Here is a 13,885-nt window from a genome sequence, read left to right on the forward strand (position 1 = left end):
AGAGTTAAATACATCCACCACTGGACGTGGTACAGCCCAGATGGCAGAACCAGGAAGGCATTGGACCACATCCTGATATCACGACGCTGGAAGTCGTTTGTAACCAACTGCCGGGTGTTCAGAGGAGCACAGCTTGGCCACACAGACCATCGTCTGCTGGTGGCCCAGCTCAAGCTAAAGCCCTGAGCCAACCAGCACAAGACTCTGCCTCGCCCCGACTCCTCCAGACTCAGCGACCCCAACACCGCCAGAGACTTCAGTTGCTCCATCCGCCGAACTCTCGATGCCCTGGCTCCTGACAAGCTGACAGACTGGGCGGCCTTCAAGGAAAGTGTCCTCCAGTCTGCTCACAATATCCTCGGACGCCTGCGATCCTCCCCGAGAAAGCCCTGGATATCAGAGAGGACACTAAACATCATAGACCAGCGGCGTGAGGCCCGGCTCCGAGGCGACCTCACGGAGTATCGGAGACTGAACCGCCTGCGCAATGTGGCCATTGCTGAAGATAGGGAGAGGTTTTGGCAGGCAGAAGCCCAACAGCTTGAGTCCGCGGCCAACAACAACAACATGAGCCGCGTATTCAGTCTACTACGCCAAGCCCGTAGCGGCCCACACATAAAGACAGCCCTGGTAAAAGACTCAGACGGCAACCTCATCATGACAGAAGCCAACTGCCTCGCGCGCTGGAAGGAGCACTTTAGCCTCCTCTTGCAGCACAGCACCATCCCGGCTGATCCCACCCTCCTAGTGGCTGCAAACACAGCACCTCCTAGTGACGCCTGCTGCACAGACCCTGTAACACCCGAGGAAGTGAGAGCTGCTTTCGAGCGGATACGATTTGTTGCTGCTCTGGGCCATTACCGGCGAGATGCTCAAGGCCGGCGGTGATGGCATGGTGGAGTGGCTAACCTGCCTATTCAACCAGGTGTGGGAATCGGAGCAGCTGCCCACCGACTGGACCAGAGGAGTCATCATGCCCTTCTGGAAATGCAAGGGTGACAGGCTTGTCTGTGGAATCCACAGAGGTATAACCTTACTCTCCATCCCGGGCAAGGTCTTTACCAGGATCTTGCTCAGCCGTGCCCTTCCAGCAATCAGAAGCTGCCGCCGTCCCCAGCAGGCTGGCTTTATGCCCAACCGCTCCACAACGGACCACATCTCTGCCGTCCGTTTGCTGATAGAGAAGACCCGTGAATTTCGTAAAGATCGCCATCTCTATATCGGATTCATTGATCTGAAGGCCGCCTTTGACACCGTCTGCAACTCTTCACTGTGGAACATCCTCCAAGCTCTCGGAGCACCACCCAAGATCATAGCCCTGTTCAAGCTGCTCTACAGCAATGCAGAGAGCTGTGTCCGTATCAACGGCATTGACTCCGACTGGTTTACTATCTCCAACGGCGTTCGTCAAGGCTGCGTGGCTGCTCTCGACCTTTTTAATTGCATCATCGACCATCTGATGTTCAGGGTTAGTGAGCGCATCCCCGGAATGTCTTTCGGCAACTACCACCTGACTGACCTGGAGTATGCTGACGACACCATCATGCTCAGCACTTCCTACAGCCAGCTGAGAGACGCTCTGGGCATTTACAGCGAAGAGGCAGCGCGGCTTGGCCTCCAATTGAGTTGGACGAAAACCAAGTTCATGTATGTCGGTGATGGACCAGATCCACCTCCCATCCAAATTGGTAGCGACATCGTAGAGCCTGTCAAGAGCTTTGTGTATCTGGGGTCCATGGTGACAGACAATGGGGACCTAAAACCAGAGATTCTCCGCAGAAGAGCCCTGGCAGCATCTGCTCTGCAGTTTCTCTGGAAACCACTCTGGCGGCACCAGACCATCGCACGCAAGACGAAGCTCCGCATTTACAACCTCGCCGTACTCTCTATCCTGCTTTATGGCTCGGAAACATGGCTCCTGAACGACACCCTGGCCACAAGAATCTACGGTTTTGATAGCAGGGCTCTCAGAACCATCGAGAACATCAGGTGGCCCCAGCGAGTCTCCAATAAAGAGCTCAGAGCCCGCACGTGCCAGCCCAGAGCATCTTCCTTGGTCGCACAACGCCGCACCCGCTGGTTTGGCCATGCCCTTCGTCTACCACCAGACCATCCGACACGAGCCATTCTCCAGTTTGACCCAAAGGCCGCAGGCTGGAGACGACCACGAGGGAAACCCCGCACTCGATGGCTCGACGTCGTTGCGGGTGACCTCCAACAACACGGAGTTGCTGTAGTGGATGCAGAACAGCTGGCACAAGACCGCCAGCATTGGAAAAACCTGGTTCATCTGGTCGGCTCAACACACAGGGACGGGACCCCCCGACCTTCGCTGGAGCAAAAATCAATAATCAATCACTGTAGAGTGTCCCCCCCGAACCTCCCATACATCTCAGACCCTTGCGGCAGTGACTCTCAAACAAACAATTCAAATTAATATCATGTTGCTCCCCACTCAACTAATCATAATTGACTTTCAGTACACAAACAAATTTCTTCATCATTCAGAGTCAACAGCTTTTACCACATCATTTATTATTCACAGCTGCCAGAAAAAAACCGGGCTGCTACCTTGATCTCACACTTTTAAATATTGATGTTATTTTTCATGTATGTAGATGCTGAGCAAAGAGTGAGAAATCGATCCCAACCTGGAGGCCTCGGTCCGTGGAGGGTTTGCTATCGTTTTTCTGTTTAAAGTAAGGATAGTGAAAATGAGAAACAATGTTTAGGTTTTATTATATGATATATCTACAAAAAATGGCAAATGACTGTTTTTCAAATGTGGATCGACACATTGGTTAGCCAATGAAATTCCTGACGTGTACATATTCAGATTTAAGGTGTGAATTCAAATCAGTGCTGAAAGGTAAGCGTGCACAAAGCCAATTGTGATTCGTTTCTACGCACCATTATAACACGCAAGTGTGCACAATCATGGATTGACTTCTAGAAAGCGAAGTCAAACATTTACCACTCTTTCACAATGTCTAATAATTGGGCAAAGTAAAAACCATGAATGTAAAATTTTAAGGGTTGTGAACTGGTCACCTTGAAATGGCCACTTTTGGAAATGCCTAGAATTACACCATTTAGTAAAAAGTATAAAATACACAATACAACAAATAAAATGGTTATTTTTCTCCAATTGTGATCAAATCTGCTAATGTACTAGGAAAGGCTTCAAGTTATTGTTTCACCTGTTTTCCAACAGTTGTTGTTTTCCAAAACCTTCTACTCCTGTGTGTTCAAACTCAGATTACTCAATGTTAGTAGCACTTGCAGTGATCATTTCAGTTAGGGGCAAAAGTTTCCAAAGGGACCAAAACCGTCCATATTTTACAAACGGTAGAAGAACAACATTCAGTTTACTTTGGGTACGTCTTGGATTGGGATTTTAGATAGTGACATTGCAAGATTTAATGTACATTCGGGACAAATTAGACTAGTGTAAAACCTCTACCCAGTAAATATTACCTGTACATCGAAATATTCTTCTTTTTATCTTATTTTTATCTTTAAAGTCGTATTCTTGCGGACACAGAATTGTCACCTACCCACTGGTCATTGATCTGACAAATAAGACGACTGGGAGGCCTGATGGACTGGTGGACCCTAAGACCATAACGCCTAGGTTGAGCACAAATAACCTGAGCTTGAGGGTCTGGGACAATCAAGTCTAAACAGTGAGTATCAGGAGCAGCTGTCTCATACGTGTCAATACCAGGGGAGACAATGTCCGGGAGGTCAGTGTTAAAGGGGTTCTCGTCTGGGAGGACACTGTCTGGGGGTCCCATACCCAAAAGGATCATGTTTTCAAAGCACCGTGGTGGGTTTTCTGCATTGTCAATTGCAGTATGATCAACATCTTGTTCGGGGATGTGCTGACTTCTTTGACTGGATGTATCGACTGTGAGAGATTCAGACTGGGCATCAGATCCGCTGGCCAGATCTCCCTCACAGGGCAAGAAGCTAACAGAGAGCAGCAAATTCCTGTGAACTACCTTCTCTTTGCCCGTCAGGCAATCCTTGACTCTATAGACATTGAGATCAGGCTTGACTGATATAACTTCATCCGGGTCACGGCACCACTGTAACCGCGGTGTACCTGTCCCACCAAAGATCCACATTCACGCTGGACTGGATGATGAGGTTTTTAATACAGTTGCTGCAAATGAATGAGTCACGAAACATGGTAAGCTTCTCTGCTGGCTTTGAGCTCTTTGATCTCTATAAGGGGAATTAGCCTTTTAGCACAACATGCAACGTCAGGCAAAACTAACATAAAAGGCGACAGAAACTAAACGAAAATAAATCCAAACAGCTTGACAACATCAATCACATTACTGTGCATTTTGAGAGATTTGTCAGCTGTGGTTTTAATGTTTGAAATTAACTTTTTTTCGGAGCACCGAGAAATCGTGTCTTACCGTTGACAGCTCGCTGTTAGACTGCCAACAAACCCCGCCTTCCGTTCACATGTCAAAAGCCAAAAAACAAATTTTACCCCATACCAGCAGGTGGCACTGTTGTACTCATCATTGCAGGACACTTACCAAAAACTATACAACATATATCAGCAGGAATTTCAATGAAACAAAGGTTATTATTACACCCGTTACACTTGCATTCTTGTCTCTTTCTGGTAGATTGATACCAAATGCAAAAATGTGAATGTGTTTTTGACTAGTCACCCCCTTCAAGGGGCATATGGCTCTGATATAGACATACAAACATACAGTAAGTTTTATTCCACGTTTATCCTGAATTGTCAGGTGAAATATCAATATCAATATTATTGGAATTTTAACCATACTTTCTTTATTGAGAACATATGAAACAGTATTTTATTGGTCATACATACATCTTTACAATAAGGCCAACTACGTCACTTATGTACCATTTTAAATCAATTCGTAACCAAACTGAATCGAATCAAATCAAATCATCTTCCCTTCCAGTCCAACCATCCATCAATTGCTTTACAGATTGAAAACTCGATGGAATCTCTTTTTTAAGGAAAAATGTACACTCTGTGACATTACTCTCCAAGGAAAAGTGACTGCTGATTTTGCTAAACAAATGTGTTTTTTTTCTTATTCCGACACGTCTTATGTTTATGCAGCCTCTCATGAATATTTTAGCACAAAGCGGGAGTGGACTGCATCGGAAAAGGTCAATATTTGCCGCCATCATTAGCCTTGTCAATCAACAAAACGCCAACCACAACGTGACGGCTCTGCTTGACAAGAGGGGGTCCACTGGGGTTTTTCGTTCCTGCAGGGCATGTTATGTACATGTCAGCTATTCACTACTACCTTTAGTGTATTTTTGCTACCCTTGCATGACCGCAACGACTGCATTTTGGGTTTCGTCACAACATTTCCCATTTCGAGACGTGTGATCGAAAACCTGACAGCCTATGAGAGGAACAGATGAAGTTAATGACTACCCACAGCCTTTTGGCCCATTCAGCTCAAATCTCCAATTGAATTCAGGGTCCGGTTCAATCATTGAAAACGGGGAAGCAATCCTGCTATATGTCGAAACAAATGTGGAAAAAAAACTACAAATATATGCCATTATAAAGTACATAATATTTGGACAGCATTTAGTTTTGCAGGTACTGAACTACATGAACTGCTCCCCTACCTCCACCAGTCTGAGGGTTAGTCTGATCCCATCTTGTGTCTGTGAAAATAAAGGAAAATTGGTGGTTGCCATGGAAACAACCCCAGGAGGTGGGCAAGAAAGGTGTTAGCGTGCCCGCATCCTATTCCGCAAGAACAGAGTTGTGATCCAGCAAACGGTCATTGGAATCTGGATCGGGCCGATGGCCAAGGCAGTCCAGTTTAGCCAGGGGCCAAAATAAAGGTGTAACCTGTATGCTCCTTCACTGTTGAGCCAAAAGTTAGCGTAGGGCGTTATGCTTGTTAAAGAACTCCTCGGGGCGGAGAAAGGACCCGCTAGTAGACAGCAGCAAAAAAAGGCTACCTTTCCCTCCAACTTGCGATTCTGATCCCAACCATGCCTTGAGGATTCCGCACTGCACACTCCCGCCCGGAAACTGATCCAGACCATCGTCGCACTGAAACTAAATTTCATTTGAATGGTTACAAGGAGTAATTGGCGAGATTAAAGGAGAATTTGATCAAATAACATAAATACAATAACACCCAGTTGTCCAAAATTCTGTCTACACTATAATTTTGCCAACCATTTTGTTTTCCTATCCTAATGGTGCCAGCCAGGATCCCAACCAATCTCTTTTGTCTTTTTTCTTGTCCTTATTTTTGTGTTGTGTTCTATTGAACCTTTTTATGTTGATGATTAGAAAAAAAATTGAATCTGAGAGCGTGTATGTCATGATTACTGTATGCTGAACTTTCAAATTAGGTGACAAATAATTCACTTAAAATTGTTGTGTAGTAAACCTTAGGATCAACTGAATGGTTGTTCATCCGTTTTCCTGATGAAGTTAAAAGGTAAAGAAAATTAAACTCACCTCTTCAATGTGAATTGTCAATCGATTATTTGTTTAAATTATTTATGGACCTCTTAAATTGTATATAAAAGAACAAATACACAGATACATCATGCAATACCTAACTATATGAATAAATACAATTTAATCATATATGTAAAGGAGCAGTGCCTTAATATGGACTACTAGATGTTGTTGCATTGTGTAGGGGAACTGAAAACAGTTGCTAAGAAGCACAGGGAAGAATACACACTGAACTATAGACTCAAAGTGACCAAAGTGCACTATTTTAATTCTTGTTTTTTTTCCCCAGGTTTTCGGGTACCCCTAACAGCAAGATGGTGGACAATTATGTCGGCTCCCTCTAGGTGAGGGCCCGGTCACACAGCCGTTTGCGTCTGTATCGCGGGTAAAATTTTGCGATTTCTTTTTGCCCGTGGTTGCCCGCGATGGAAAATGCGCAAAATTGGCCAACCCGCTGTTCATCGGTGGTATGCCCACAAAACAGACGCCGGCGACTGTTCCACTCCCTCATCGCGTCATTTCCGCGTGTGGAACACGGGTATGAAAGCTGCCGAGCCGGTGTTATGCCGAGAAATGCATCCTTGCCGAGATTTGCATCCCCTCGCTACTACAACCACTTTTACCTCGTTTTATCTCACTTTTAGGGGATTTAATGGCGAACATATAACCAAAACCACTTCGTCTTGCATTTATTGGGAATGTAATACAAGGTAAAGCATTCCGTCTTTGTATTTGTGAATGTAATCGAACGGTAATGCACGCCGTGTACAAATCACTTTTGAGCAGGTAACATGTTTATTTTGCCTTTTTCTATTTAAATCGCTCGTATTGAAACTGTTATGCACTCTACCATAAAGCTTATTTCTGCATAATAAGCTTTACGGTAGAGTGCATAACAGTTCTCAAAAGTTATTTATATACGGTGTGCATTACCGTTCGATTACGTTCGAAACAAAAACAAAGACGGAATGGTTTATGTTGTATTACATTCCCAACAAATGCAAGACGAAGTGGATTTGGTTATATGTTCGCCATTACATTCCCTAAAAGTGAGATAAAACGAGGTAAAAGTGGTTGTAGTAGCAAGGGGATGCAAATCTCGGCAGGGATGCATTTCTCGGCATAACACCGGGCTGTAGAAATCATAACCGCTCAAGACACAGTCCCGTGAAGATCAAGATTTTAAGCTAAGGCACCGAAGAAGCCAATATGTTATTATTGTAATAGTTTTTCATTTTTATTTTATTATCTTGTTATGAAATGAAAAGAAATGTCACTATGGTGACGGGGATCCATGTTCACCCCCTTGACGTCTCGAGCACAACTGACGTGTGCTCGGCAAATCGCGCTGTATATACGCGGAGAAAGGCGTTTGACCGTCACACGCGTAACACGCTAATTTCACGTAATAACACCGCGATACAGGCGCAGAACATGCTATGACCGTGCTCCACCCACGATTACCCGCTGAAATTTCGCGTCCTACCCACGTGTAACCACGCCCTGGCCGCGGCCATAGCACGTCGTTCCGCGTCATTTCCGCGTCATTTCCGCGTCATTACCTCGTGTGTACCACGTGTGCCGCCCGCGGTTAACACGTGGTCTAAAGTTTTGAGCAGCGCAAAACTTTTTCGCGCGGCCAACCGCGTGTGAATTTCCGACCGCGTGTAAAGCACTGCTGTATCTCGTCTGTATGGCGATCTCAAAGCGTCCAACAGCGTCTGCTTCACAGGCAGAAATTTCTGGCCGTGATTCAGCCTCGATACGCCCGTGAAAGGCTGTGTGACCGGGCCCTTAAAGTTTTGAGCAGCGCAAAACTTTTTTGCGCGGCCAACCGCGTGTGAATTTCCGACCGCGTGTAAAGCACTGCTGTACCTCGTCTGTATGGCAATCTCAAAGCGTCCAACAGCGTCTGCTTCACAGGCAGAAATTTCTGGCCGTTATTCAGCCTCGATACAGACGCAAATGGCTGTGTGACCGGGCCCTGAGGCAAATGCTATATACAGTGGGACCTTGCTACTTCGCGGTTCCACGTTTGCGGGTTCAGAGCTTCGCGGGTCTAAAAAATAAATAAATAATAAAATAAAGTAATTTATTAAAAAGAAAATAAAAAAGAAAAAAAACTTCTTTTTTTTTTTTTTTTAAAGTATTTTCGAAGGGGCGTCGCTACTTCGTGGTTCCACGTTCGCTTCGCAGGTCTAAAAAAAAATAAAAATAATGATAAAATAAAATAATAAAAAAAAAATAATAATAATATATATTTTTTAAGCATTTTTGAAGGGGCGTCGCTACTTCGCGGATTTTCACTTTTCGCGGGTGATTTTGGTCCCCATTAACCGCGATAACCGAGGGATTACTGTAAAGTAAAAAAAAAAGGCAGACCCAGATGTATTTAAAAAAACACATGTTTTTGATAGTCCATGTTTTTTTTTTTAATTATTATTGAAATATATATTTTTTTAACAAATAAAGTTTATTTTATCACTAGGGGGGCGCTAAATAATGCACTGTAATAATGCACTGTCCATTGGATTTAAACAGACAGACATACTTGAGGGAGCACAGTGTATCTCGCGTAACGTGTAAAGGGCAAATTTTCACTTCTTCTAAATGGAGCGCATGCCCTCAGTGGGGAAAAAGGGAGTTGTGCTTTTACAGAAGAAAGAAAAGAACAAACTCATAAATTAAAAGATTGAAAGGGACGGAAATGTGTTGTGCCGTGTGTGTTTTTGTGTGCGTTACGGCAAGTGTCAGTCAGTGCATGAGTGTGCGCAAATGTGGCAAGCGAGGCAGTTCCGAGTGTGGCTTCAGATTAATGACCGCCATTATCTCAATGCCCAAAACACTCAGTGATAAAGAGTCAGTGCCTGGCGACGGGCCGCAGACAATCTATTTGCGGCTCAGCGGTCACCTGCCCGGGTCAGAGCCCACATAAGGCTGCTGTTTTTGCCGTTGTCCTGACCCTGGCTGTGGGGGTCCAGGTGGTCGCTGAAAAGAAAAAATCTTTCTCCAGAGGAAAACAAAAAAGTCCAAAGCTGTTGAAAGGAACAGTGACCAAGTTAAAATGCAGGCGATAGTTTAACTATGATTGGAAGTCGGATTTTTGGAGTCCAGTGATCCCCCGCAGTATCGAGGTTTACTTTTCGCGGTTTTGCTACTTTGCGGATTTTTATTGTGCTTTGTGTGTGAGTTCTGATCGGCTAAACAGTAACCCCGCCCTTTTTCTCCCAGTGCCTGCCCGTGCGTCAAGAAAATTGCCGTTTACATTTTAGGTTTACACTTCAGAGCCTTATGCTCAATTCCAATTTGCTGGAAAGCCAATGTTTTTGTGAGATTTTTCACTCTTCCAACTAAATGCGACTTTATCTCTTGTTTGAACGGCAGAGTTGTCCCGCATGCGCAAGATGACACATGACGTCTATGTTTGTGGAAGTACTCATGGATGTTAACGACGGAGCGTTGTCCCGCAAATATTAATTAAAGCTAAAATCATGCTTCACCCTCCTTGAATGCTCTCGTATGGAGTGATTTCACAAGATACTATCTTCATAGTCTTACCACTCTTGGCCAATAACAGACTTTTATTCACGGTCCACAACTGGCATTAAGGTTCATGGGCCTGTTTGATAAAACTGAGATAGCCTCCTTTAGATCCAAACATGTTTAGCCAATTAGTAGTAGTCAATTTAAATGATAATTGACACATTGGTTAGCAAACGAAATTCCTAATATAATCTAATGCCATTTTACAGGGGTGAATTCAAATCAGAGATGAAAATGAACTGCGTAAATGCAACCTGGGATCCATTATTATGTGGAATCATCCCGTGCAAATCTGCACAATCATTGATTGGAAAGAGAACTCAAACTTTTTCAACTCTTTCAAAAAAATATGCCAGAGTTTTTCTAGGTGTAAACTTGTCGGCCACTTTTGAAAACACCTAATATAACCATAGCAAAATGTGTAAAATACATGATTTTGTTTTTTAGATTGTGATGAAAATTGACAAGGTACCTGATATGGCTTTAAGCCATTGTCTCACCTGTTTTCCAGCTATGAGGCCCATGCTACACTCATCTGCAGGCATTTTATTGCCAAAAAAAACAAAAAAAAAGGTGAGAAGAAAAATATTATATTTATACGTGTTCCAAATCAGATTACTCAATTTTAGTAAAACTTGAAGTAATTAATTCAATTTGGGACACCATTTCAGGGTGTTACCTTTTAAAAAAAGACCAAAACCGTCCACATTCTCCAAATGTTTAAAGAACAACATTTCAGGAATGTTAGGGGTTGCATTTTTAATCCGTCGTCTCCTCCCCCTGCATACACCACTAACTCTAATATACCAGCTCGGACACGTCACACCAAAGGTAAAATAAATTTAATTTTCCCTTCACTTATGTATTTTTTTACATTATCATTTAATCATATACACCTAGATTACACGTTTGTAGCACTTACTTTACAACATTTTGTATTTTAATGTTTTTAAAGAGCTAAGCACCATAGATTTATATTCTCCAGCTATACGATAATTTCGCCTTGTGATCTCACCTCAGAACAGAGTAATGTTGTATCCTGGGGTCTAGTGTATACAATTCAAGTAAGCTAATTTTTCGAACCTTGACAGCTTTCCAAGGTGAAAGAGACAAGGATCTATACTTATTCCTTGGGCTCCATGATATAATTTCTTTGATAAAAACTCGTGCTAGTCCAATCAGTCAGAGTGTGTAGGGTGTCTCAATGCACAACAAGTCCCAAAAATGAGTTGCTATCCCCCATCAAAGCAGACTCAATCGAATCCAATTACAGCAGTAAGTACCTGCTTAAGTAACCTCCTCTTCAGGCCCTTAGACTCATTTGTTGTTGGGGGAGAAGAAGAGTTAAACCCCCCTGCCCAGACCTCATCAAACCAATCTTCTCATCACCGATTCGGGAGAACCGGTGCGCCCGACTCAACAAAGATGGCAAAATCAATTTCAGCAGTCTCGGCTGACAAAGTATCGATAAGGAATGCCTTTGGATGCCAGAATTGAACTTGTGTCATTCAATCCCATCGTATTTCTTCACCCGACCATGTTCTGCGCAGGAACGATAAATGACGATTTATCTTTTCCTGCAGTGGGTGTGCACGGGATGCATGCAGTCAGATAGCGGGGCAATGCAGTCTTATCTTTGAGAAACTGAGAGCTACTTGAAGGATTTCGAGGAATGCAAAGTGCTACACAGATTTAAGTGACAAGACTGTAATTTCTTGTTTATCATGGTTAATAGGGGCAAGAGTGCCCTTCAATGAGCGAAAATCCGCAAAATAGCCCATTTTTAACATGCTCTCTTTCGACCAATGCACTCTGCAATAGTCGACAGGTGATAATGGATCATGGCAAAAACTGCAGATCATTTTAGGTGGGACACAATGGTACGCTTCAGCGGTCCAAAACCAAAAATAGTGTTCTGGCAGCCCCTTTTGTCTGCAATAGTCAACCCGGGATATTGGATTGCGGTCACAAAGGGCAATTTCATTTTAGGGGGACAGAACAAAAATGAAACTGCCACACATGACACAACTTTGCTCTTCCACCCCCTGCTCTTAGTTTCTTTTAGGCCCGTCCCGTACCATTATTTAAGATCGTTTAGGTTCATTCTGATCACCATTTTTGTCTTAAATGGTTTCAAAACAAGGTGTGAGCAGTGTTGTTTTGTGAGGAAGTCACTAACTATTAAAAATGGGACGGATTCAGCTATGTCCCATGGTTGCAGTTCCAACCTTGGGAATCAAGTATTCATCATTCGTCCTCTATTTCGTTTTATCAATGCGAATAATTGATATCTTTGAAATCTACAAATATTCGTCTACAGACTTCAAGCGCGTTGTTTATCCTTCATAATTTTTTTCATAGCTTGCAAAGTATGACTGGAAAAATATCCAGGAAATGTTACAAGGCAGACGTCACATTTGTATTTGTATTCTCATTGACTAAAATAAATGGAAACAATCATAATGACATCACTTCCCAGCCTAAAAGGAGAAATTCCCTTTGCCGCTAGTGGTAGAAACACGGTGGAAATAAGATTGGACCAAGAAAAATTCAGCCCGACCTGGCCTGCCGGGATAAAAGCCCGAATCCGCCCAAGTCCAACAAATCGACTTGTTTTTAGAGACCGAGCCTGAAGCAGCCCAAAATGTCCATATTTGATATGTGAGGTCCCGGGAGAAGGAGGGGTGCAATCTCCATGGGCGTGGATGACAGTGCAGACAAGCATACGGAAGTGGGGTGCCTTGTGTGAGAGGAGGACGGATCCTCCACAAAGAGAAGAAACAAAGAACAACAACGGGTGGATAGTTAAAAACATTAAAAAGTTAGTGAGGGATTGAGGACTGACATTTTAGGCCCGACCTGGACTATTCTTTGATAAATCGATTAGCTGCTGGACATCTACAATCCAATAGTTTTGTTTGTGGGTATTTATATCATCTTATCATTGAAGAACATGGACTTAAATCCCCAAAAGGGCTCTGCAAAATATTTGCTCAGCACTTGAGGAAAAGGGTTTTGATCTCATTGGCGGTCGGTCACCCACCTTGGCAATCTGGACACACCAGTTGAGCAGCAGCTGCGAGCCGATGTTGTCCTTGTGCTCGTGCACGTAGTCGAGGAGGCAGCCGTGCGGCATGAGCTGGGTGACCAGCTGGATGGTAGGACTCAGGCAAACTCCCAGGAGTCGAACCAGGTGGGGGTGCTCCATGCTGGCCATGATCAGCGCCTCCTGGGTCAAAGACAGACAGCAACTAAGAGGGCCGCAGCTCCATCTGGAACGTACTCTGATTCCTTGAGAGTCCCGACACGTTTGAGAGTCATAACGTTTATTTGTCACACATATCAGCTTCGGTTTTCATCGCACAACAAGGAGCCAGTTCGTGTATCTATTATGCATGGATACTCAAGCTCTATATGCATGAATGAAGACGGGTTTCTGACGGAATTTGCATGCGGTTCAGTTTGAGATATTTCCTCTGATATCAAGAAAACAGCGCAAAACCTTTTCCTGGCTTTGTTTCATAAATGTCGCTCTGGCCCAAATAATTTTAGGCCAGGGTTGGTCTAAATGAAACCAGTACACCTTTCACCTCATTGACGACGTTTATATGCAGGCAATAATTCAAATTGGAAATATTGGATTTTTTGAGCAATCCGAATGAATAGTTTACATGACGAGAGAAAAACAAATAACCACACGTACAAGGCATTCATTAGGTAAACATAATTTTCCACACTGTATAAAGACTGATTTCGCTAATGTCACTCACCAAAATCAATGAAAAAGTTTGCTCGTTTGCTGTTTCTCCTGTGTGCAAAAGCTGTGATTGTACA

At 43.8% G+C, this 13,885-nt stretch overlaps 1 protein-coding gene across 3 annotated transcripts in view; it reads right to left on the reverse strand.

Moving 5' to 3' along the window:
- LOC148370163 (receptor tyrosine-protein kinase erbB-4-like) overlaps positions 1-13,885 on the reverse strand; it is a 377,191-nt gene that overhangs the window by 37,093 nt on the left and 326,213 nt on the right. For 2 of the 3 annotated variants that reach the window (XM_088332561.1, XM_088332559.1), the window contains exon 20: positions 13,095-13,280. In XM_088332561.1, the coding sequence (XP_088188687.1) occupies positions 13,095-13,280 (186 nt within the window). The remainder of the gene's footprint in view (positions 1-13,094; positions 13,281-13,885) is intronic. The other variant, XM_088332560.1, reaches the window with a different exon arrangement.

Source organism: Urocampus carinirostris, chromosome 3, assembly GCF_059441175.1.
Source record: "Urocampus carinirostris isolate Australia breed hairy pipefish chromosome 3, RoL_Ucar_1.0, whole genome shotgun sequence".
Classification (NCBI taxonomy): Eukaryota; Metazoa; Chordata; class Actinopteri; order Syngnathiformes; family Syngnathidae; genus Urocampus; species Urocampus carinirostris.